This window comes from Canis lupus, chromosome 25 (assembly GCF_003254725.2).
Source record: "Canis lupus dingo isolate Sandy chromosome 25, ASM325472v2, whole genome shotgun sequence".
In the NCBI taxonomy this organism is placed as follows: domain Eukaryota; kingdom Metazoa; phylum Chordata; class Mammalia; order Carnivora; family Canidae; genus Canis; species Canis lupus.
In genome coordinates, this window is record NC_064267.1 from 42,586,889 (window position 1) to 42,609,720 (window position 22,832).

At 42.5% G+C, this 22,832-nt stretch overlaps 1 protein-coding gene and 1 long non-coding RNA gene across 19 annotated transcripts in view; one reads left to right on the top strand and one right to left on the bottom strand.

Moving 5' to 3' along the window:
• The window catches only part of SP140 (SP140 nuclear body protein), a 68,252-nt gene that overhangs the window by 13,969 nt on the left and 31,451 nt on the right, over positions 1 to 22,832 (top strand). For 12 of the 17 annotated variants that reach the window (XM_049101420.1, XM_049101424.1, XM_049101422.1 and 9 more), the window contains 9 exons: positions 519 to 687; positions 3,099 to 3,182; positions 9,470 to 9,553; positions 12,733 to 12,816; positions 13,592 to 13,657; positions 16,902 to 16,997; positions 19,212 to 19,292; positions 20,418 to 20,501; positions 20,908 to 20,991. In XM_049101420.1, coding sequence (XP_048957377.1) covers positions 519 to 687; positions 3,099 to 3,182; positions 9,470 to 9,553; positions 12,733 to 12,816; positions 13,592 to 13,657; positions 16,902 to 16,997; positions 19,212 to 19,292; positions 20,418 to 20,501; positions 20,908 to 20,991 — 832 coding nt within the window. The remainder of the gene's footprint in view (positions 1 to 518; positions 688 to 3,098; positions 3,183 to 9,469; positions 9,554 to 12,732; positions 12,817 to 13,591; positions 13,658 to 16,901; positions 16,998 to 19,211; positions 19,293 to 20,417; positions 20,502 to 20,907; positions 20,992 to 22,832) is intronic. The other 5 variants (XM_049101421.1, XM_049101423.1, XM_049101430.1 and 2 more) reach the window with 3 other exon arrangements.
• LOC112669866 (uncharacterized) overlaps positions 1 to 22,832 on the bottom strand; it is a 50,632-nt gene that overhangs the window by 5,900 nt on the left and 21,900 nt on the right. Inside the window, exons 2-5 of one of the 2 annotated variants that reach the window (XR_007406039.1) lie at positions 15,131 to 15,237; positions 13,404 to 13,593; positions 10,957 to 11,037; positions 3,746 to 3,820 (exon numbers count right to left, since the gene is read on the bottom strand). This is a non-coding gene — a long non-coding RNA (uncharacterized LOC112669866). The remainder of the gene's footprint in view (positions 1 to 3,745; positions 3,821 to 10,956; positions 11,038 to 13,403; positions 13,594 to 15,130; positions 15,238 to 22,832) is intronic. The other variant, XR_007406040.1, reaches the window with a different exon arrangement.

Here is a 22,832-nt window from a genome sequence, read left to right on the forward strand (position 1 = left end):
CATTTTTTGCTCTTTAGACATTTCTGGAGCACTAGAACACAGGTGAAGGTTAATGGTGGGTCTTCCTGGGGACACTGAGGACAAGCCTTCTCTTGTCTTTATGAAGTTTTTTGCCCTTTGGACATGTTCATAGAAGGGAAGAGTGGTCACTTGGTTTCCTGGAGCTCTTCAGGCCAGGTCAGTCCCGGGGCGAGGGCAGTGGTTGTTGTGTGGTCAACAGAACGGCCTCTCGTTACCAGTCAGGGCCACTCCGGAAGCATTCTGGCCAGGCTCTTAAAGCTCCCACAATCATTAGACTTTGAAGCCACCTTAATTCTTCAAAATTCCCCTCTCAAGTGTGTATCAATGTCGGAGAGGGTCAAATAAGAGTCTATTTTTGTAATGGAGGATATTTAAGAAGTCATCCAAACATGTGACATTCTAACGTTTCACAAGAGAACAGATGGTCTGGTTATGATCTACTTCTTCTATAACTTGTAAATTCACAGCTACATAATTCTCCCTTCAATATTTTTAAGCATTTTCAAGAAGCTTGTAGAAATCTGGTCCCAGTGGAAAGAGTAATCTATGATGTGCTCAGTGAATTGGAGAAGACATTTGACAAGACAGTTCTGGATGCACTGTTCAGCAATCTTAACCTAAAGGCCTATCCTGACTTACTTGAGATTTGCAGGAGCTTCCAAAATGGTAATTATAACTTTCCACAACCTTGGGGGATTCAAGCCCATCTCATTCACTGATTCATTCATTCACTCTTCATTAATGTTTGACTGTTATTTATTGAGCGACTGCTACATGACAGGCACAGAATACAGTGGTGAAGAAAACACATGACCTGTGTCCTCATGGAACTTGCAACCGGTGGGGGTGACAGAAGTTAACCGAGTAATCCCACACATGATTGCTCGGCCAGGACCCTGCATTTGATGCTGTGAAACGTAGGATTTGAGTTTCTACTTTTCGGTGGCAGAAGGCATGAATTAATGTGGTTTTGTAGGGAAGGAGGAAGCCTCTCTGTTACCTGTGGACTTGTTCAAAGATTAAAAGATTTCCTCTGTCTTAGAAAATATGTTATTCGGTGCAGTTGTGTGCCAACTTACTTCTCCAGACAAACAGTGGAGAAGTCACTAGAGAAGCCCAGCACGTACCTGTGCCTGCGGAGATGGCAGCTGGGAAGGGACCAGTGGCAGAGGCGTGTGGCGGTTGGAAGCCAATTCTGAGAAGGGAAGTCGGTGCGGATTTTTGAGGGCCTGACACCCAGTGCCAAGAAATTTGAAGTTTATTATTTGGGAAATAAGGAGGTAATGAAGGATTTTTAAGCAGAGAAAAGGTGAGAGAAGTCAATGTAAAGAATGAGATGTGCTGATTTGTGAAGAACATACCTTGATTAAAATAAAAGCTATAGTATTTCCACACTATGATATATCCAAGTCAGAAAAAGGCAAAAAAGAACTCAAACACCAATATAAATTCCAAGTCAGTATTATATGTGTAACCAAGGTGACCCCAGGTCATGGGTAGGAAGGAAAGGCACTTGTCACTGCCCATATCTCAGGGGCTCTGATCCTCTCCAGGGACTGTGGGGATCCCCTTCCCTGGACCCCAGCACCCACATCACACATGTTAGTTTCTGGGGCTCCCCGTGCTGAGGCTCACTGTCCCACCCTTCCCAGGGTGGTCACTGCTGGCGTCTCCTAGAGCCTGCTGTCCAAGGAAGACACGGGTCAGGGGTCCAAAGCCAAGAAGCTGGTAGGAAGGTTGTACAACGTGCAGAGACACCCGCACTTGGGGCTCCCCCTGTGTTCTCAAGACCTCTGACTCACAAAGCATTTCCCCACATGCCCTCCTCCGGTGTTTGCCTGGACGAGAAGCCAATGTGTCCTGCGGATGCTTCGCATCTTTGTTCTGATAGAGCCTTTAACTGTCACCTCTCAGTGGGTGCTGCTCCAGGACGTGTGCTCTGGTCATCTGTTTTTCTTGGCCAGCATCTTTCTCTATTTCTTGGATTTTTTTTTCTCATGTTTTGTGAGTCTTGCTTTTCCATCTATCTTTGGCTGAGTTACCTTGGAAGGCAGCTGCGAAGCAGGGAGCCCTGGGCTGCGTTCCTGCACCTCTTGCTGCCACTTCCTGGGGCCCTGGTACAGCTGCGGTGTTGACTTCAGAGGATACTCACCTCCTCTTTGTGCCTTGCAGAGTATCTTTTTGTTGTTTCCTGTATCTCTCCTCACCCATCCCACCCCAAAGAAATGCTAGTTCCTATTTATTTATTTATTTAATTAATTTTTTTGTTCCTCTTCCTTTTAACCAGATTCCCTGCCTTCCCAGATCTAAAGTCCTCTTTCTCTTTCCCTCCCTCTTCCCTCCCTCCGTTCTTCCCTTCCTCTTTCTTTCTTTCTTTCTTTCTTTCTTTCTTTCTTTCTTTCTTTCTTTCTTTCTCTTCTCTCGTTTCTATGCTTCTTTGTTTCTTTCCCTTAAAACCTCCATCCTTAAAAGATGTTGGGGCTCTCTCTTTTTTTAAATTTTTTTTATTTATTTATGATAGTCACACAGAGAGAGAGAGAGAGAGAGAGAGAGGCAGAGACATAGGCAGAGGGAGAAGCAGGCTCCATGCACCGGGAGCCCGACGTGGGATTCGATTCCGGGTCTCCAGGATCGCGCCCTGGGCCAAAGGCAGGCGCCAAACCGCTGCGCCACCCAGGGATCCTCTCTCTTTTTTTAATATACATATAGGTCTATTTCTCTGTACCCACTACTTTTCTACTGATGAGATTCCTCTGCTGCTTCTCTATTGCTAGTTGCAAGACACATTCCATCTGTGTTGTTTATTTTAAATTAGTTTTCATTGTCCTAAATAGTTCATTGAACTATTTACAACTTTTCCACCGTCCGTCCTTTCTTAAACCTTGTGAGATGCATCTTGATGTGAAGCAGCATCCGTTTCTGGTCCCGTGAGACCTGCTGAAGTCCAGGGTTCCCTGAGGACTGGAAGGCTCCTGCTGAACTGCAGGAGTGAAGGGTGTTCCTGGGGTGTGTAGTTGTGACAGGAAGCTGCTGGTCATCGCCGGAGGTCTCTAACTGCCTTTCCTTCCTCTTCCCAGTGATTCGTGACAACTTCCATTATGAAGCCATGGATGAGGAAGAGACAAAAGAGGTGCTCCACTTCCAAATGCATCACAAGCTAGGTACTTGTGACTCCACAGGGACCTGTTCTCTCATCTGCTGAGAGATCAGGGAGGCTGAGCTCCTTGGTGGAGAGTGCTCCTTGGGGAGGGGTGCAGAAGGAGACCCTGTGTATGTGGGGGGAGGATAGATGGTGGCCAGGCTGGTGGTGGGTTGTACGGGAGTATGGGATCCTAACTAACTAACCAGGTGTGGAATCCAAAAATGTTGCCAGGCAGATACAGCCATTCAGAAGATAGAACAGGAACACAAGAGCAGATCTTACTGTGACCATGAGGGATAATTAAGGAAAAGAGCTGACGGTGGTAATTGTGAGTTAAGAATTCAGTGGAAAAAAAAAAAGAAGAATTCAGTGGATCTGGGAAGGGGTAAGGTTTGGCACCAGGTAGCAGTTCCAAAGAGAAAGCCAAGAAGGAACTTCTGTAAATGCTTCCCATGATAAAAGGAAGGAAGGAAGAGGAGGAGGAGGAGAGAGAGAGAGATAGAGAGAGAGAGAGAGAAGTAATTGTGTGCAGAAGAGAATATGGAAGGGGTAGCCCTAGGTGGAAAAGAAAGAGAAGGGCACCTGTTGGCTCAGCTGGTTGAGCGTCTGACTCTTGATCGTAGAATCCTGAGTTCAAGCTGTGTGTTGGTCTCCATGCTAGTTAAGAGAGAGAGAGAGAGAAGAGTGTAAGGGGGAGAAGAAAATGAAGGGCAGTAATCACTTAACAGTGACAACAGTAGTGACCCTGACCTTTCTCAGTCCGCTAGGTGTAAGGTGAGCCCTCCCTATGAAGCAATTTGTTTATTGCTCACATATGAACTATGTACTTTTCTAAACAAGAGCCACCGTTTTCAGCTTTTCAATCATCCTTTCATTCATATTATTACTAATAGCTGATCATTAAATTATAATACATATAGCATTAATACCAAAAATCATGATTTTTTGCTAAGTCACTTTAGCCCCGGTATACCTTTACAAGCACTCTTCATTACAACCCTATTATAAGGGTTTTGTTATTCCCACTTCCCAGGAAAAGAAACTAAGGCATGAGGATATGAGTGATTTGTGGAAAGTGTCATGCCTGGTCTAGGACTTGAACCTTCTCCTACACACCAGTTAAGGGCAAACATGCTGAAGCCTCACTGCCGGGCTTCACATCTGGCTCTACCTGTTGCCTACTTGGGCAAGTTACTTAATTTCTGTGTTCCAATGTAAACATTGAAACTATAAATCTCTATATCTCTGTCTATATCTCAAATAAGGTTGTTGGGAGAATTTCATGATTTAATATATGTGAAGCACTTACAATAATTTGTGGCACAAAGTAGTTGCTATATGTTTACTACTCTTATAATAATGTGTTTCTGACTCCAACAACTAGACATTTAATAACACTCCAAATTTCAAGACTTTTCTCCTCAGTCACCTGCTGAAGAGAAAATTATTTAGCAGACTAGAGTAGCAGAGAGTGAAACAGTGTTTAAGCCAAAGAAAAGTTCTCCATCCTCAAGCCAAATGTCTACAATAAATTTACTTATTTGTTAAATGTCAGTTTTTTTTCCCTTGCAAATGACCAATGTATGAAAAACCATAGAATATAACCAGCCTTGTAGAATGCCATTAATATGTATCCTCTCACTGGAATTTGTATCTCAGGTATATAATTTTTTTGATGTATTAATACATTTATATAGAATTTGGATCCATTTTAACAATCACACTTATTCTTTTGAATGAAGTCAAATTGCTAAAAGCCTAAAATGTACATTAAAAAGTACAAAGCAAAAATAAATAAATAAATAAATAAATAAATAAATAAATAAATAGTACAAAGCATATCTAAGGAGAATCATCTCCTACTGAGGGTAGTAAGAATGAGAATGGAGTGGTAGAGGATCAGTGGTAGCTGCTCATAACAAATAAAAGAGCCTCAACATGAAGGAGAAGAAGACAAATGCCTCAATATTCCTGATGTCACCTGGTGACACCCTGGCTGCAGATGGAATCCCAGAGCAACTCAGGGATGGACAACAGATGAATACAACGGAAGGAGATCCATCTCATGACCCTGATGCTACACGAGAATGGAGGATATGGAAAACAAATGTGCCCAAAAATCTGAACAAGAAGTAAGGTTGACTGGTAGTCAAACAGTTGCCCGGATGACTGATTCTGAGCAAGTTAGCACATATAGGGAAGGGTTACAGGCAGTTCTATGAGTTCATAGTTCAGAAATGAGGCCTCTATAGATCTTGGAAACTAGCCCTTTATCTGATATGTCATTTGCAAATAAATTCTCCCATTCTGTAGGTTGTCTTTGAGTTTTGTTGACTGTATCCTTTGCTGTGCAAAAGCTTCTTATCTTGATGAAGTCCCAATAGTTCATTTTTGCTTTTGTTTCTTTTGCCTTCGTGGATGTATCTTGCAAGAAGTTACTATGGCCGAGTTCAAAAAGGGTGTTGCCTGTGTTCTTCTCTAGGATTTTGATGGAATCTTGTCTCACATTTAGATCTTTCATCCATTTTGAGTTTATCTTTGTGTATGGTGCAAGAGAGTGGTCTAGTTTCATTCTTCTGCATGTGGATGTCCAATTTTCCCAGCACCATTTATTGAAGAGACTGTCTTTCTTCCAATGGATAGTCTTTCTTCCTTTATCGAATATTAGTTGCCCATAAAGTTCAGGGTCCACTTCTGGATTCTCTACTCTGTTCCACTGATCTATGTGTCTGTTTTTGTGCCAGTACCACACTGTCTGATGACCACAGCTTTGTAGTACAACCTGAAATCTGGCATTGTGATGCCCCCAGATATGGTTTTCTTTTTTAAAATTCCCCTGGCTATTCGGGGTCTTTTCTGATTCCACACAAATCTTAAAATAATTTGTTCTAACTCTCTGAAGAAAGTCCATGGTATTTTGATAGGGATTGCATTAAACGTGTATATTGCCCTGGGTAACATTGACATTTTCACAATATTAATTCTGCCAATCCATGAGCATGGAATATTTTTCCATCTCTTTGTGTCTTCCTCAATTTCTTTCAGAAGTGTTCTATAGTTTTGAGGGTATAGATCCTTTACATCTTTGGTTAGGTTTATTCCTAGGTATCTTATGCTTTTGGGTGCAATTGTAAATGGGATTGACTCCTTAATTTCTCTTTCTTCAGTCTCATTGTTAGTGTATAGAAATGCCACTGACTTCTGGGCATTGATTTTGTCAACACCAAAGAAACAAACAATCCAATCATGAAATGGGCAAAAGACATGAACAGAAATCTCACAGAGGAAGACATAGACATGGCCAACATGCATATGAGAAAATGCTCTGCATCACTTGCCATCAGGGAAATACAAATCAAAACCACAATGAGATACCACCTCACACCAGTGAGAATGGGGAAAATGAACAAGGCAGGAAACAACAAATGTTGGAGAGGATGCGGAGAAAAGGGAACCCTCATACACTGTTGGTGGGAATGTGAACTGGTGCAGCCACTCTGGAAAACTGTGTGGAGGTTCCTCAAAGAGTTAAAAATATACCTGCCCTATGACCCAGCAATTGCACTGTTGGGGATTTACCCCAAAGATACAAATGCAATGAAACGCCGGGACACCTGCACCCCGATGTTTATAGCAGCAATGGCCACGATAGCCAAACTGTGGAAGGAGCCTCGGTGTCCAACGAAAGATGAATGGATAAAGAAGATGTGGTTTATGTATACAATGGAATATTACTCAGCTATTAGAAATGACAAATACCCACCATTTGCTTCTACGTGGATGCAACTGGAGGGTATTATGCTGAGTGAAGTAAGTCAGTCGGAGAAGGACAAACATTATATGTTCTCATTCATTTGGGGAATATAAATAATAGTGAAAGAAAATATAAGGGAAGTGGGATCCCTGGGTGGCGCAGCGGTTTGGCGCCTGCCTTTGGCCCAGGGCGCGATCCTGGAGACCCGAGATCGAGTCCCACGTCGGGCTCCCGGTGCATGGAGCCTGCTTCTCCCTCTGCCTATGTCTCTGCCTCTCTCTCTCTCTGTGTGACTATCATAAATAAATAAAAATTAAAAAAAAAAAAGAATATAAGGGAAGGGAGAAGAAATGTGTGGGAAATATCAGAAAGGGAGACAGAACGTAAAGACCGCTAACTCTGGGAAACGAACTAGGGGTGGTAGAAGGGGAGGAGGGCGGGGGGTGGGAGTGAATGGGTGAGGGCACTGGGGGTTATTCTGTATGCTAGTAAATTGAACACCAATAAAAAAATAAATTAAAAAAAATAAAATAAAACACAGAAAAAAAAAAAAGAAATGAGGCGTCAAGGAACCACGAATGGGGCAGAGGTGTAGACCAGAGCCTGAGGCAAGGAGACATTTTTTTCACCAAGAAAGGGTGTCTGGTTTCTGAGGCAAAGGGAAGAAAGAAAAGACCACAGAGGGACAAGGAGGGTAGGACACTAGGAAAGCATAGGCAGAGAGAACTGGAAGGGAAGATCTAGGTATTTGCCATCGAAAAAAGAAAGCTCCACTCCTACTTCATGCCATTCACAGAAAATAGTTCAACTTGGGTCACAAACCTACAAGTTAAGGCTAAAACTATAAAGCTTCTAGAAGAAAAGACAGGAAAGTATCTTTGCAAGCTTAGGGTAGGCAAAAATTAATTATACAGAACACAAAAAACCTGGATGTAAAAGAAAAACATGGTTAAACTGGACTTCAGCAAAATTAAAAACGTGTGCTTTTCTAATCACACTGTTAAGAAAAGGAAAAGGCAAGTCAGAAAGTGGAAGAAAGTATTCGCAATACACATCCCTCACAAAAGATTGTACCCAAAATATGTAAAGAACTTCCATGAACAAATAATAAAAAAACAGACTACCAATTCAAAAGTGGACAAAAGACTTGAACCTAACTTTACTGCAAAAAAATAGAAAATCTCCAGGAAGCACATAGACAAAGTGTACAATGACATTAACCATTAGGGAAATGCAAATTTAAACCCACAACAAGCTACCATTTACTCAGTAGAATTGGTAAAATGAAAAAGACTGACAATACCAAATGTCGGTGAGAATATGGAGCAATTAGAACTCCGTATACATATTGCCGGTAGGAATGTAAAATGATATGATCACTTTGGAAAACTATTTGTCAGCCTTTCATAAGCTAAATCTAAGTTGTGACTCAGCCATTCTACTCCTAGGTATCTACTCATGAGAAATGAAAACATGCATTCACATAGAGATTTGTACAAGGATGTGTACAGTAGCTTTATTCCCGATAGCTTGAATATGGAACTATCCATCAACAGGCAATTAAATAAACAAACGATGATATATTTACAGAGTGGAGTACTACTCAGCAATAAAAAGGAATGAATTACTAGTATATGTAACAACGTGGAGGATCTGAAAAACATTATAGTTGACTCTTAACACCGCCCGGGTGTTGAAAATCAGCATGTAACTTTTGACTCTTCAAAAACTTAACTACTAATAGCCTGCTGTTGCCTGGCTGCCTTACTGATAACATAAATAGTCAATTAACACACATTTTTATATGTATTCTATACTGTATTCTTACAATAAAGTAAGCTAAGGGGCACCTGAGTGGCTTAATCAGTTAAGCATCTGCCTTCCTGCTCACGTCATTGTCCTGGGGCCCTGGGATGGAGCCCCACTCAGTGGGGAGCCTGCTTTTCCCTCTCCCTCTCCCACTCCCCCTGCTTGTGCTCATTCTCCCTCTGTCAAATAAATACAATCTTTTAAAAAAGAAAGCTAGAGAAAAATGTTGTTAAAAATTCGTAAGAAAGAAAATACATGTACAGTATTGTACTATAACAAAAATCCACATGTAAGTGGACCCATGCAGTTCAACCTTGTGTTGTTCAAGAGTCTAATGTGCACTGAGCCAAACAAGCCAGTCCGAAAGCCACATGCTGTGGGACTCTACGTGGGCATCGGGAGATACAAGTACAGTTCCAGAAAGGAAGGACTTAATTAATGGTGATAAAAAATCAGAACCATGGTTGCTTACAGTGGGCAGAAACTGGCATGAAGTCAGCACATGGAGACTCTCTGGCATGGTGGAAACATCCCAAATATTGAAAATGGCCAGTAAGCACCACTGCAGTGTTGGTAAACAGAAGTTTTACACTTCAGTTAGGTGCATCTCAATGAAAAATAGGCGAGGAAGGCTTTGGTGAGCCCCAGGTGGGGTTCTTGGAGTTTGAACATCAGCTTGAGCACACAGAGGTCTCTTCTCTGGTCACTGTCTGAGTCTTGCCATTTTCTTGTCCCCTTTCCAGAGTCCTGTGAACGCTCACTTCTCCAAGTGAATAACATCAGAGGGCTAGAAGACACACCCAGCTTACAGCCCCATGAAGGACAAGGTAACTATCATTCAACTTTGAATTCTGTATTAGATCTTTGTCTTTGTGTCTTTTCAGAAGCAAAGCCTACATTTTGTCTCCTATCCCAGGTCTCTGCTAGTCCCCGCTTCTACCTGCCCTTACTTGCCCATGGATGGGACAGAGATGATGAGGAAAGGAATCTGAGCTCCTCCATAGAGAGAGAATTCAGTGATGGAGAGTATAGAAAGAGAAAGAGGAAAGAAGTAGTTAGGGGTAATAAAGGACAGATTACATGGATGGATCCACTTTTCCAAAAGGAACATGGACTCCCATCCTCTAGGGTGGGGAAGGGGGATAATATTCAGTTAACTTCAGAGACTGATTGAGAGGAATTTGGAGGCAGCATGCCATTTGTGGTCTGTGTGGGAGATGGTGCCCCTGGAGCTGGCCCGTGGGAGGTCGCTGGTACTATAGTCAAAGCCCTGGCATGGTGTGTTGGAAATGGTGAGAGGGGGAACCAGAAGGATGCCAGCACACAGACGGATGGAAGGTCAAGGTAAAGTGGGAGAAGCAGCGATGGACAGGGAGGAAGTGGGAGACATAGCAGAGAGGAGATAAACTGAAAAAAGGCTCAAGGATCAGAGGTAAAAATTGAGAGAAAAATATACAGAAAGAGCGATATGGAGTGGAAAATAAATCTTCAGGGCTCGGTGATCTGTGGACCTGAAAACCAGGGGTCTGGTGGGTACCTACACTGGAATTTTTTCAAGAGCCTTAAACTCAGCCCAGAACTGAGGGCATTGTTCATTCTTCATTGTTCAAGCTAGATCTAACTCTTCAGTGTTCTTTCCTTCCATGATGGATACTATTCATCCATGTCTTTTTCAAGCTGGAAACCTAGAAGTTGCCCATGAGTCCCCTTGCCCCCAATTACATGCCTGCCACTTCTCCAACACGGTCATTTGTCCTTCAGAATATCTCCCACCTGTCCATCTGTCATGTCACCGGTGCCGAGTCTCTAATTCATGTCTCTGTCACTATCATGGTTCTCAGAGGCAGCCTTGTCGCCCTTGCCTCCCTCCTCCCTCCAAACTTACTCCTGTTAAGTGCATTATTTGCACTTCAACTAAATGAGACCTTTGGAAATAAAAATTAGATTGTATTATTTTCCTACTTAGGAAGAATAAGAAGTATTTCCTACTTTTTAATACACCAAGGATTAAATTAAAGTTTATTTCAGTGGGGTCCAGGGTCGCTCCCACAACAAGCCCCCTGCCTACTTCCCCAGCTTCATCACCTGCCTATTACACTACTACTTCAAGAGAATTTCTTCTGAAACTTTCTTCTCCAGTAATTTTAATTGTTAAATATCCCCTTGCTATCTGAGTCTTCTCACGTGCCTTATTTAGAACTGTCTTTGTTTCCCACTGCCCTCCACTTACCTTCCTGCATTCTGGTTACATCCCATTTAACACGTACCATCTCGGGGAGGCATTTCTTTGGAGAAAGCCAGACAGGAACAACTGAGAGACAAAGGGTAGGAGAGGAAGAGTAGGATCAGAGAAAACTCGGGGAGAAGGCACAAGAACAGAGAACAACAGAGAAAAAGGCACCAAGAGAAAGGGAAGCTCTAGGAGACAGCAGCAGAAACCAAGGCAGGGAGTGATCAGATTTACAGAGTCAAAGGGAAAAGGGTAGAATAGAAACAGGATGATGTGTAAGTAAGAAAAGGAAGATTTTTCCCACATTGGGTGAATTATTCTCAGCCTCTTGTAAAAGCTACTGAAGAGAATGTAACCTCGGGTCAGGTTGTTTTGTGGAGGGGGGCATTCCAGTTTCTTGGGCTTTCTTGGTTTTTATTATTTTCTTGCTGGGATTTCTCCTTGGTGACAAATGGAGATGTCTGTGAGATTTCATTCCTTTCTGCTCCTGATAGCAAGGCCTGTTGGGAGACGGGTGATAAAGAAGAGCCCCAGGAAGCCTAGTGCTCCCTCACCAAGATGTGGGTCCAGCAAAGAAGGGGGGAGGTGGCCAGTGCTGGGCTGCAGGGTGTCTGGCAGCTGAATTTGGAGCTGGTGCTTCATGATGCTTTTTTTACTCAGAGCACACTCCACAGTCAAAAGATCCAGTGTGCCCCAGAATCCCATGAGTCACATAAATGTTCCCAAGTGCACATTCGGGGAGGGAGGAGGGACCCTCTTTCATTCCTATTCATAGTAAGTACTTGGACTTATAGTCACAGAACCCCTAGCTTCTCCAGAGCATAAAAACTAAGTATTATCCTGTTTATTTATAATGTTATTATTTTGTACCTAATTTTGGAAAAAACCCAAGAGAAACATGGTCCTTCAGATCAACTGCTCTCAACTCTAAATGATAATTTTTGTCAAATAGTTTTTGTTATGTTACTATGATTTTTCAAAGAAGTTTGGCAACAAGATGTCATTTCATCTCCATAGACTTACACATTTAGAGAGATGAGTTGTTGCTTCTTCCTTTTTTATAAAGAAATAGAAGCACTGCAGTGGATAAAGGTCTTTTACCAGGTCAAAGTAGTTACGCAAGTGGAGGAGTAGTTACGCACTGTGGTGATGGTCATGTGGGGCTGGCAGACAGTCAGGGTGGCAAAGGTCACTGAGCCAGAGTTCACACCGGGGAACCCAGGAGGCACATTCAGGTACCCGGGTGAGTAGATCAGGGCCCAGTGCAAGAAGGCCTTCATTGAACAAATGTATGTCAGTCATGAGAACAGGGAAAGGCAGAAAGAGCTGATAGGACTGGGGCTTGCCACGTGGGATGCAAGAGATCTACAAAGGGCATAGTTTGTCTATGTGAATATGCGAGGATGGATGGATGGATGGATGGATGGATGGATAAGGAATAGGGAGCCACAAGTAGGCAAATTGACAAAAAGCAATGAAGAGCCATAAAGAAGAGAAAGCCCTAGAGGGAACCCCAAGGATTCATGGAGGTGTCCAATCCCTCACAGTATAGAAGCAACAGTGTGTGGTGACAGCCTAGTGAGAAGGAGAAGGGATATGTGTGTAGGATAACAGAAGAAGAAAAGGCAGAGCGAGGCTCTGGTAGGTCTTAGGCAAAGTCCTTTTTCCCAAGGAGAAGCCCACCTGAGCGCTGAACACCAGAGCTCAGCACAAGTGCCCTGAGGTCTGGTCCCTCATCACCACAGTCTGGTTGGCCATTTCTGCTTTTTCCTTCAGTTTCCTGTGAGCATGAATCTCCCCAAAGGACGAGTGGAGGTGATATTGAAGAGATCCCTGAACTGCTGCCAGGCAATGGGGGAGGTAATTATGATTTAAATGATCAATTACTTAATTAAAATTATTTGCCTGTCTGTATGCAAGGGACACTTCCTTTCCTTCCCCCAAACACAAATGCACGCTTTGACTCAGCCTCTGGTTGCTTTCTTCAGGTGTGTGGGAGGCAGAGGGGAAAGGGGGCACATCAGTGAAAGGGCTCTCGGGTAAAGAATTGAAGGCTGCAGAATCATGAAAATGTCGACTGGGGGCACCAATGGAGTTGGCTAAGTGGGCCCAATTTTATCCAAATATATATGGACTCTAAATACTACCAGGTTGGGGTTTGTGAGGGGAGAGATAAACTTACTTCACAGGATTTGCATAGGATCAATGAAATACAGTGTATGGCAGAGACAGAGGAAGTGAGATAAGAGAATAAATAGGGAGATAATGGAGCAAAGAGATGATGAACTTCATGGAAGAGCAAAAAGATAGAAATGCAAACAGATGGCAGAAGGGGGAGAGCGAGTCATAATCAAGGAGATCACGGCTTTGTGGTGCAGGTGCAGCAATGTGTGGAGACGGGGTTAGAGGGAGAAGAGGGAAGGGGAGAGAAAGAGACGGGGACCTACCAAGGTGCCAAAAAATGCAGAGCAAGTTCCGTGGGTGCAAACATACTTTTCTTCCCAAGGAATAGTTCTCCTGCACTCTGAACTTCAGGGCTCCAGTGCTCTCTGAGCATTGGTCACTCCTAGGCAGAGTCCAGGCCAAGTAACTATCATGTTCCTGTTTCTCTCTTCAATGTCCTGTGAACCTGTAGCTCTACAAATGGATGAAGGAGGAGAATCAGAAGAAATGTCCAGATTACTACTTTATGATAGAGAAGGTAATTAGGATTTAAATGACCTGTTATCTAATATAAGCTTTATTTTTCTGTCAGTATAAAGGGACACCTATTCTTTTATCTCTTCCCTATTCCTTTTCCATCCATCCATCCATCCTCACATATTCACATAGACAAACTATGCCCAGCTTCTGATTGCTTCCCTTGAGAGATACAAGCCAGGAAAGAAGATCTCAGACTGGGTGAATGAAAAATATAGATAGAGTCTTGAAATGAAGAGAGATCAAAGTGATTTAACAATTCTACTTAAATAGACATGGAATCTAAATATAACCAAGCTGGACTGTGTTATCAGGGAGGGGAGATAATTTTCAACCTATTTTCCCTGAGGTTGTGCCAGGAACATGGGCATAATGAGTATAATTGCAATACAGAGAACTCATGTGAAAGAGTTTGAATTCGACTGGCAAAGGGAAGGATCCTTGCTCATTTGCCAATGGCCACAGTCCAGAGCATTGATAATATGGGCGGAGGAATAGGGATATGGATGAAATACGCAGAAAGTCTGAAATTTAAATTTTTAGTTTTAATCTCAGGTTGACAAATGAGAAACAGAAAGTTAGGAACTAGAGAGAACAGATAGAAGCAGGAACATGAGCACCATGGAAGAAAGGAGGTAAACCCCATAACCTTAGATAGGTAGAGAACATGATGTTAAGTAAGAAATGCAGAGAGAGGTGGGGAGGGAACACTAAGAAACAGAAAGGATGGGAGGGGGCATAGAAATTATACATTGAGAAAAGGCACAAGGAAATGAGTGAAAATTCAGCAGGATGAACACTGGGTACCAGGGATAGAGAAGATAGTTTGGGGACATTGTAGGAATTGAGACAAGAGTCATTCGTCAGAAACAAGTCTGCCAGTAGGGGTGGAACATGCTAGCCATGAGTTTTCAGGTTATGATGTCTCCAGTTATCAACATAACACCTATAATATTCTCAGAGGCAGTGGGCCTCCCCCAGGCATCCTTGTCTGCTCCCATCTATAATTTATGATCCCCAACACCTTTGTCAGGCCCACGCTTGTCTTCTAACTTCATTCATCTGAGGGTCTGAATACATCCTCCCTCAACTCACATAGCCCATCAGTCATCAGGTTAGTCAGATTTACCTCAGACTTGTCTCTTGCCCATCCATTCCTCTCCACACCCAACATAAACACTCTGGTCAGTTGTTTCTACTTACTGGAACCAGCAACAACCTCCAGTCTCATATCTTCCCCCCAGTCAGTCATTGTTCCCATCACACTCAATCTCTTCAGGTCAACTAGAGGACTCTGAAAATACAGGTTGGTTTATCCTACTTTCTCATGTTAAGTCAATAACTGCTTGTTGTCAGAATTAAATTCATTTTCCCTCCCATGGGTTCAGCCTCATGTCTGCTTGTCCTGCAATTACTTCAAATTTTTTTCTAAAACTTTTCCAGTAATTTTAATTATCTGGTTACTCTTTCTCACCTGAGCTTTGGCACATGCTGGGCCCTGTGCTTGGACAGTTTTCTTGCCTACTTGCTCACTAATCAGTGGATGTTAGATACCAGTCTCAGAGATGTTTTTTCTGATCCCTAGAAAACAATAGGGTAAGAGATAGGGAGAAGACATAAAACATAGCATCAGAGAAGCACAAGAGGAAAGAAATAAATCAAGACAGTGGCGGCTGGGTGGCTCAGTGGTTGGACCCCTGCCTTTGGCACAGGTCATGGTCCAGGGATCCAGGGGGATTGAGTCCCGCATCAGGCTCCCTGAGGGGAGCCTGCTTCTCCCTCTGCCTGTGTCTCTGCCTCTCTCTCTAAGTCTGTGTCTCTCATGAATGAATAAATAAATCTTAAAAAAAAAAGGAAATAAATCAAGACAAAGAGGAGTGCCAAGAGATCCCAAGAGTGAGATACAGAAGCAGATACAGAAGAGGCAGATACATGCAGGAAGGGCAAAAATGAGAAAGAGAACAAAGTGTGGGAGACAAGGTGTGCAAGGTCTCTGACAGTCTCTGTCAGATTATTGGGTTGTGGGAGACTTCCTTTTACCTGTGCAAAACCTTAAGACACAGGCATACAAACTCTTGCAGCCTTTGTTTTGTGGACAGGGCAACAAAGTACAGAAAGGCATGCAGGTTATTTTTGCAAGGGCAAAGCAGAAAAGGCAGAGTGGGCAGCAGTAGGTGTGTCACTGAGGGTGACGAAGTGTGAAGCCACCTGGCAGGTCAGGGAGGGGTCCTCTGGGCAGAACACAAAGAGGAAGTCCCAGGAGTCCCACACATTCTCAAAGAAGTGCACCTGCATCCAACATAAGACCTTCATTAAGGAAATAACCTAAGTCGTAATTTTAACCATTCTGACTGGTATCAGGTGGTATCTCATTGTGGTTTTGATTTGTATTTCTCTCATGCTAAGCAATGTTGAGCATTTGTTCATGGGTCTGTTGGCCATTTGTATGTCTTCTTTGGAGAAATGTCTAATGGGGTGATGGGCATTAAGGAGGGCACTTGAAGTAATGAGCCCCGGGGGTTGTATGCAACTGATGAATCACTAAATTCTACTTCTGAAGCTAATAATACAGTATATGTTAATTAGACTGAATTTAAATAATTTTTTTTTAAAAAGAAAAACTGGGCATCAGTTTCCAGATGTTTCAACTGTTTGACAATATTCTCAAGGGCCTGTGGACAGAAGAGTTGTTTTAACAGCCCCTTCCACTATAATGGAATGTAATCATCAGTCTCCTACCTTGGTATAGGGGAACCATTTCTAGTGCTTTTGATGTTGGGCCTGTTTCATTTAAAAAATAAAATATTCTTGAGTTTGAAAAATAAGGGAAAAACTAATGTTGATGGGGAGAGAAAGGAAATGCTGAGAGAGAAGCATGGGAATGGACTCAATCACTTGAGCTTGAGGACATCTAGAGTGAGAAAGCTAAAAAGGATAATAGGAGAAAGGAGATACATTATCACTGAAAAACAAAAACAAAAACCAAGGCCTCAAAACAAGAGATGGGGGAGAAGCCCAAACAGTGGAAGAGAAATACAGAAATACAGAGATGTGTGGAGGCAGAAATGCAGGTGAGAAGTGAGCAGAGGAGTTGCAACAAGTTGGCAGAAAGCAGAACAAGACAGTGTGGCTCCCAGGGGCAGCATGGAGCAGGCTGGTGCCCTTTCCCATCCTGGTGGGCACGGACATGCTGAGGTCTGCTCCCATCACCCTCCATGGTCCATCCTGTCCTTGTTTTTCTGCAGTGACCTGTGACCCCGGAGTTCCTTCAATGACTAATGAAGAGGAACCAGAGGAGATGCCAGAGGAGATGCCCAGCCTACCAGCAGAAGAGGAACAAGGTAATTCTGATTTACATTTCCCAACTACCTCAATAAATATTTGTTTTCTGATCAGCATGAAAAGAAAATCTCACCTTTCTCCCATCCTACCATTCTATTCTTCATATTCACATACATACAGGTGAGACTGGCCATTTTCTGTTTTGCTCTTTTCAAACTGTGAGTGAGACTAGGAACAGTGAGCAGAGCTCCTGACTAAAAAGAGTATACTTGCCTGAAGAATCCTTTGCAGGATATAGCAAAGGTAGGCCGAGGCACCAGAGCAGAAGGGCCTGGGTGATTTTATTAAATGCTCATTAAAAATTCAAACACCAGCAGGTTATGGCAATTGAGGTAATGAGATCCATTTTCTTTCTGGTACTACTTCTGGAAGTGTCAGGAATATGAAAATCAGTTTTGGGAATGATTGATAGGTTTGCACTTTTAGAAGGTCCCTTGGGAGATGGTTAGCATAGCACTGGTACGGGAAGGCTGTCTGCTACTGTGGTCCATGTGAAAAGGGAAGAACTTTTGTCATTTTTTAGAAGACGCATCTGTGAGAATGAGGAAAATAGATAAAATAATGGAAATCTTACAGCCAGCCAGAAGCAAAGACTCAGAGAAACATAGAAAAGGAGAAAGTGAAAGACAACATGGAAAGGGTGTAAGCTCATGACGAAATGAGATATGGAGATTAAAAAAAAGAGAGAGATTATATAGTAATTTGGCAAATAAATGCCAAAATCATAATAATGTGGAAAGAGGCACAAATAAAACTATGTAGAGAAAGAGTTGTATCAAAATAATTTAAAAATCAATGAGGAGTGGAAACTGCCATATGGAGAAGGGAGAAGTTGGGATTTTGTAAAGCTGAAGTATGAGTCTAGACAGGAGCATCTTTCAGCAAAAGGGGTATCTATCTTATTAGTGAGTTTTCAGATTTAATCTCCCCAGTGGTGCCTGGAACATATTCAGAGAGTAATAACCTTCTCCCTGGCAGTCTCAGCTACTCCCAGGTAACAGAATGAGTCTCGAGTGCATGCCTGCTAGGGACACCTGCATCCCAAGGTCATCTGTCTACGTACCTGAAGGCATTTATCACAGGATCCTCTCCATTTGGATGACTCCGGAACAGATGCTTCCAAAATTGAAACTAACACCTTCTTCCATGAAACTAGAAACACCTTCTCCAGAGTTTGCTCCCTCATTAATGGGAACATGAATGTCCCATTTCCTCTTGCTCCCATTCTACCCGTTTTCTCCACTTTAGCACGATTGGTATTTGCAAGACATCAATCAGATCATATTATTTTCCCACATACATCTGGATTTGTTGCCTTTGGATTAAATCAGTTATCCTTTCTGTGGCTTTCTTCGTCTCCCACTCACCATGAGGGGCCAGCCTATTGCTTCTGCCTCACCTCTAGTGAAAGTATAAATATTTTCAGTGATTGAGATGTTCTGATCTTTCTTTCTTTTCTTCTTTAAAAAAAGATTTTATTTATTTATTCATGAGAGACACACACAGAGAGAGGGGCAGAGACATAGTTAGAGGGAGAAGCAGGCTCCCAATGGGGAGCCTGATGCAGGACTCGATCCCAGGACCGTGGGACCATGACCTGAGCCAAAAGCAGATACTCAATCACTGAGCCACTCAGGTGCCCCTAATCTTTCTTTTATACATGACCTTTGGGCAACTTTTCTCTGTGTTTGCTGGTATTGCCTTGACTAATTGGCTCCTTATCCTATCCCCTGATCAGGTTCGACTATCCTATTTCAGGGATGCCTCTCCCAGCATAGAAGAAAGGGAACAAGAAGAAACTGAATAAGATAGGGAAGGGGAATAAAGACACTTAAAGAGTGTCAGAGGTGCAAGAGAAAAAGAGACAGAAGAAAAGGAAACAGTACATATCCAAACAAAGAGAAGCACCTGGAGACACTGGCAGGAGGAGACAAGGGCAGAGACAGAAGTAATGAGCAGAAGTGATGGGAAAGGGGAAGAAGTAGAGAGAGAATTAGGTGTACATGATGGGAGGAAGATGGTGGATGGTCCTCAGGCTCTGGTGATGGCATCAGGAGTGAGTCAGCCTGCAGGCCGGTGAGCCCAGAGATGAACCAGATGGTTTGGGACAGGGACAGTCCCTGAGTGTCCCATGGTTTCACTATGAGTTTTCCTACCATGGTCGCCTCTGGTTGTGCACTGAGATGGCTGGTGGGTTTCATTCCTTTCTGCAGAGCATGATGATGCCCACTGGGAGGCCAGTGATGAAGAAGAGCCTCAGGAAGCCTTGAGCTCCCCACCAACATGTGGGCCAGGTAAGGAAGGGATTGCCAGCTCTGGGCTGCAGGATATCCAGAGCTGAATTCAGAGCTCAACAGCATGGCCCTTATTGTTAGAACAGATGTATTCCCTCGTCATGTTGTAGTAGATAAATACTGGCAAAAACTGTCTTTTTTCCTTCACGCTTTTTATGTCTATTTGTAGGAAAGACTCAGTATTGTGATTTTAATCCCTGCCTGCTTCTTATTTTCTATAAAGAATAATAGCTAAAGTATTTATCTAGTGCTTAATATTATTATTATATTGTCAGAATCTTGGGTAGGCTTCAAATGACACATGGTTCTGAGATCTATTTGGCAGAAGGAAAGATCAAGGGCTTTTGAACTGAAATTATAGTTTTTGTCACATTTTTGTCATCAGATTATTGGATTATATTGTGCTTTTTTTCTTTTCAAAGTACTGTGGCAAGTGAGATTTCCTCATCAAGCTTTAGGACTTAGCTAGGAAAACTTATATTATTCCTCCTTAGAGAAAGACATGGATGCACAAGCAAAGGATTCTTGTTTTTGCATGAGATCAAGTAGGAGGTAGAGCAGAGACCCATGCCCTGAGCATCTCATTGCAGGTAGTGGCTGTATGAGGCAGGGGTCGATGTGGTCACACAGAAGAGTCCAAAGAGAGATCTGTGGCTCCCAGGGGGAATAGAACAGGGCCTAAAGCAGAGAAACTTCCACTTCACTAATAAAGAATGCCAGTAGGAAGGAGAAGACATCAGGAGAGACAGTGATAGAAGGAATGGATGCTGTTATAGGGAGTGGAGAGACCTGGAAAAACAGAGCTAGGAGAAATAAGCAGAAAAGAAAAAAATCAAGATCACCATGGAGGGGGAAAAAGGTAGAAAAGTAAAGAGATAGGAGAAGTCGGGGGAGTGGAGCCCACAACATCAAAGATGCACAAATATTCTCCTAGTGCGGAAGAGGAAATGTTTGGAGGCAGGTCTATGGGAAGGAAATGGGGAAGCAGAGAATAGGAGAGACAGGTGAGAGAGGGCTTGATTGGATCTTGGGTGGGTTCCTTGGAACAAATGTCCCTTTTCCCAAAGGGTGGCTCTCCTGTGTTCTGAACATCCTGGCTCAGCTCATTTCTTTACTTCCCTTCAGGGTCCCATGATCCTGAGGCCCTCCAAATGATCAGTGAAGAAGAACCAGAGGAGATGCCCAGCCAAGTGCTATCTGATGGAGAAGGTAATTATGATTTAAATTCCCATTTAATTAACTGAATCTTTGTTTTTCTGTCGACAAGGAGGAAAATCACCCCTTTCTTCTCCTCTCCTCTGCCGCTCCCTTTCAGTTACCCATACATAAGAAACGTGAAAAGCCAAATGAAAACGATCAAAAATAGAGAGAGTATTAGATGTATAGAAAGGGTGAGAGATGGGTGGGCCATTCTCAGCCTCTGATGATAGTGATACAAGCCATGCTAACTCCCAGGTCAGGTGAACTCCAAGGCAAGAGGGTCTGAGGGCAGGGACATTCCCACCTGGAAGATACTTGAGCCACCTTGGTTGTCTGGTTTTCTTAGGGTGAACTTTCCTGGTATGATTTCCATTGGTCATATGGTGGATCCACTAAGGGATTTTATTCTCTTCAGCAGAGAGTAGCAGTGCCTGTTTAGAAATGTGTGATCAAGAAGACCTCCAGGAAGACTTGAGCTCACCACCAGAAAGTGGATCAGGTAAGGGAGGGGATATGGCTGGATTTCCTTCTCTTTTCTCAAACGGGCAAAGAGTATTCCATTGTGTATCTATCTCTCTACCACATTTTCCTTATCTACTCATCTGTTGATGGACAGTCCTAGGTTGTCTCCATGTCTTGGCTATTGTAAACAATGCTGCAATAAACATGGGGCACAGATATCTCCTTGACATTATTTTTTTCCTTCTGACATATATACCTAGAAGAATGGCTGGATGATATGGTGGTTCTAATTTTTAATTTTTTGAGGAACCCTCATACTGTTCTTCATAGTGGCTGTACCACATTACGATCCTACTAACAGCGTGCCAAGGCTTCCTTTTTCACACATCTTCATGAGCATCAGTTATCTTTCATGTTGATAGTTTCTTTTTCTTAACATCAACTCTGCCATATAGCATAACCTAAAAATGGGGGTAATATCTCATGATATTCTCAGTCCGCTGGAGCCAAGGAAGGAAATCTTGAGGGGACATTGAGAATTTTGCCTATGACAGTGAGGCAGAATTTCTAGAAAATAATTGTCCAGATGAGCCATTGACTTTTCAAGTAAATAATATAAATTATTCTTATCAAATGGGACATCAAACAAAGCTGAGCATAAATGCATTAAAGAAAAGAATCTGGCTTTAGAAAAGATTATAGTAATTGGGTTAGACTCCACAGAGAAGTGAGATATACCTACCTTGTCGATTGTCTGCAGATCTTGAATCATGCATAACGTAGACATACTAATGTTCAGATCAATTATAAATTGATTACGTGCAGGAGAATTTTCTAGGATCTAAAGTTATCCTTTCTTCAGTACTTTTAACCTAGTAGCTTCTCTTTTCTTTTCTTTTCTTTTTTCTTTTCTTTTCTTTTCTTTTCTTTTTCTTTTCTTTCTTTTCTTTTCTTCTTTTCTTTCTTTTCTTTTCTTCTTTTCTTTCTTTTCTTTTCTTCTTTCTTTCTCTTTCTTTCTTTTTTTCTTTCTTTCTTTCTTTCTTTCTTTCTTTCTTTCTTTCTTTCTTTCTTTCGATTTTATTTATTGGAGAGAGAGCAGGAGCAGGGGGTAGGAGCAGAAGGAGAGGGAGAAGAGGACTCCTCGCTGAGTAGGGAGCCTGACATGGGACTCCATCCCAGGACTCTAAGATCATGACTTAAGCTAAAGGCAGATGCTTAACCTACTGAGCTGCCCAGATGCCCCTTAATCTGGTAGTTTCATTTGCAGAATAGATCCTTACTTATTAAATTTATAAGGATTTTTTTAAAATAAAAGAAAGAAACTGTTAGATGATGGTCTGAAAGTAGCAGTTATTGGTTGGGACATGGGAATTATTGGTCATCTTTCTCTCTTACAGAAATACTATCAAATGCACTGTTTACTTTTGATGTGTCCGGAGCTCTCCTTTGAAACCAAAATTCATTTTTTGTGAAATTTTGCCACTTATTAAGATAAGTGCAAGAATCATTCTGAGAGTACAAAGAGGAAGCTGAGTCCTGTCAGTGGGAGACTGTAGCTTTGGCCAAGATATGTGCATGACAAATAGGAACAAGGCCACCACATGCAGTCCTTAGTGTGAATGGTGTCCTGCAAGTGAATGGAGTATTGGGTTCCTCCATGGAGTAGAGACTACAATGGGAACATATGATTGATTACATGATAATAGTTGACCTCAGATTTTGTGATAAACAAATGATTTTCTCTCAAAAATTGACAAGAGGGTTTGAGAAGGGACTTAAGACCAAGGGTGACCAAATATCTTTGCACAAATTAGCTACTGCCCAACGGGTCCACTTCCATTAATTAGTTTTGTATAGAGGACTTATCAGGTCTCTGCC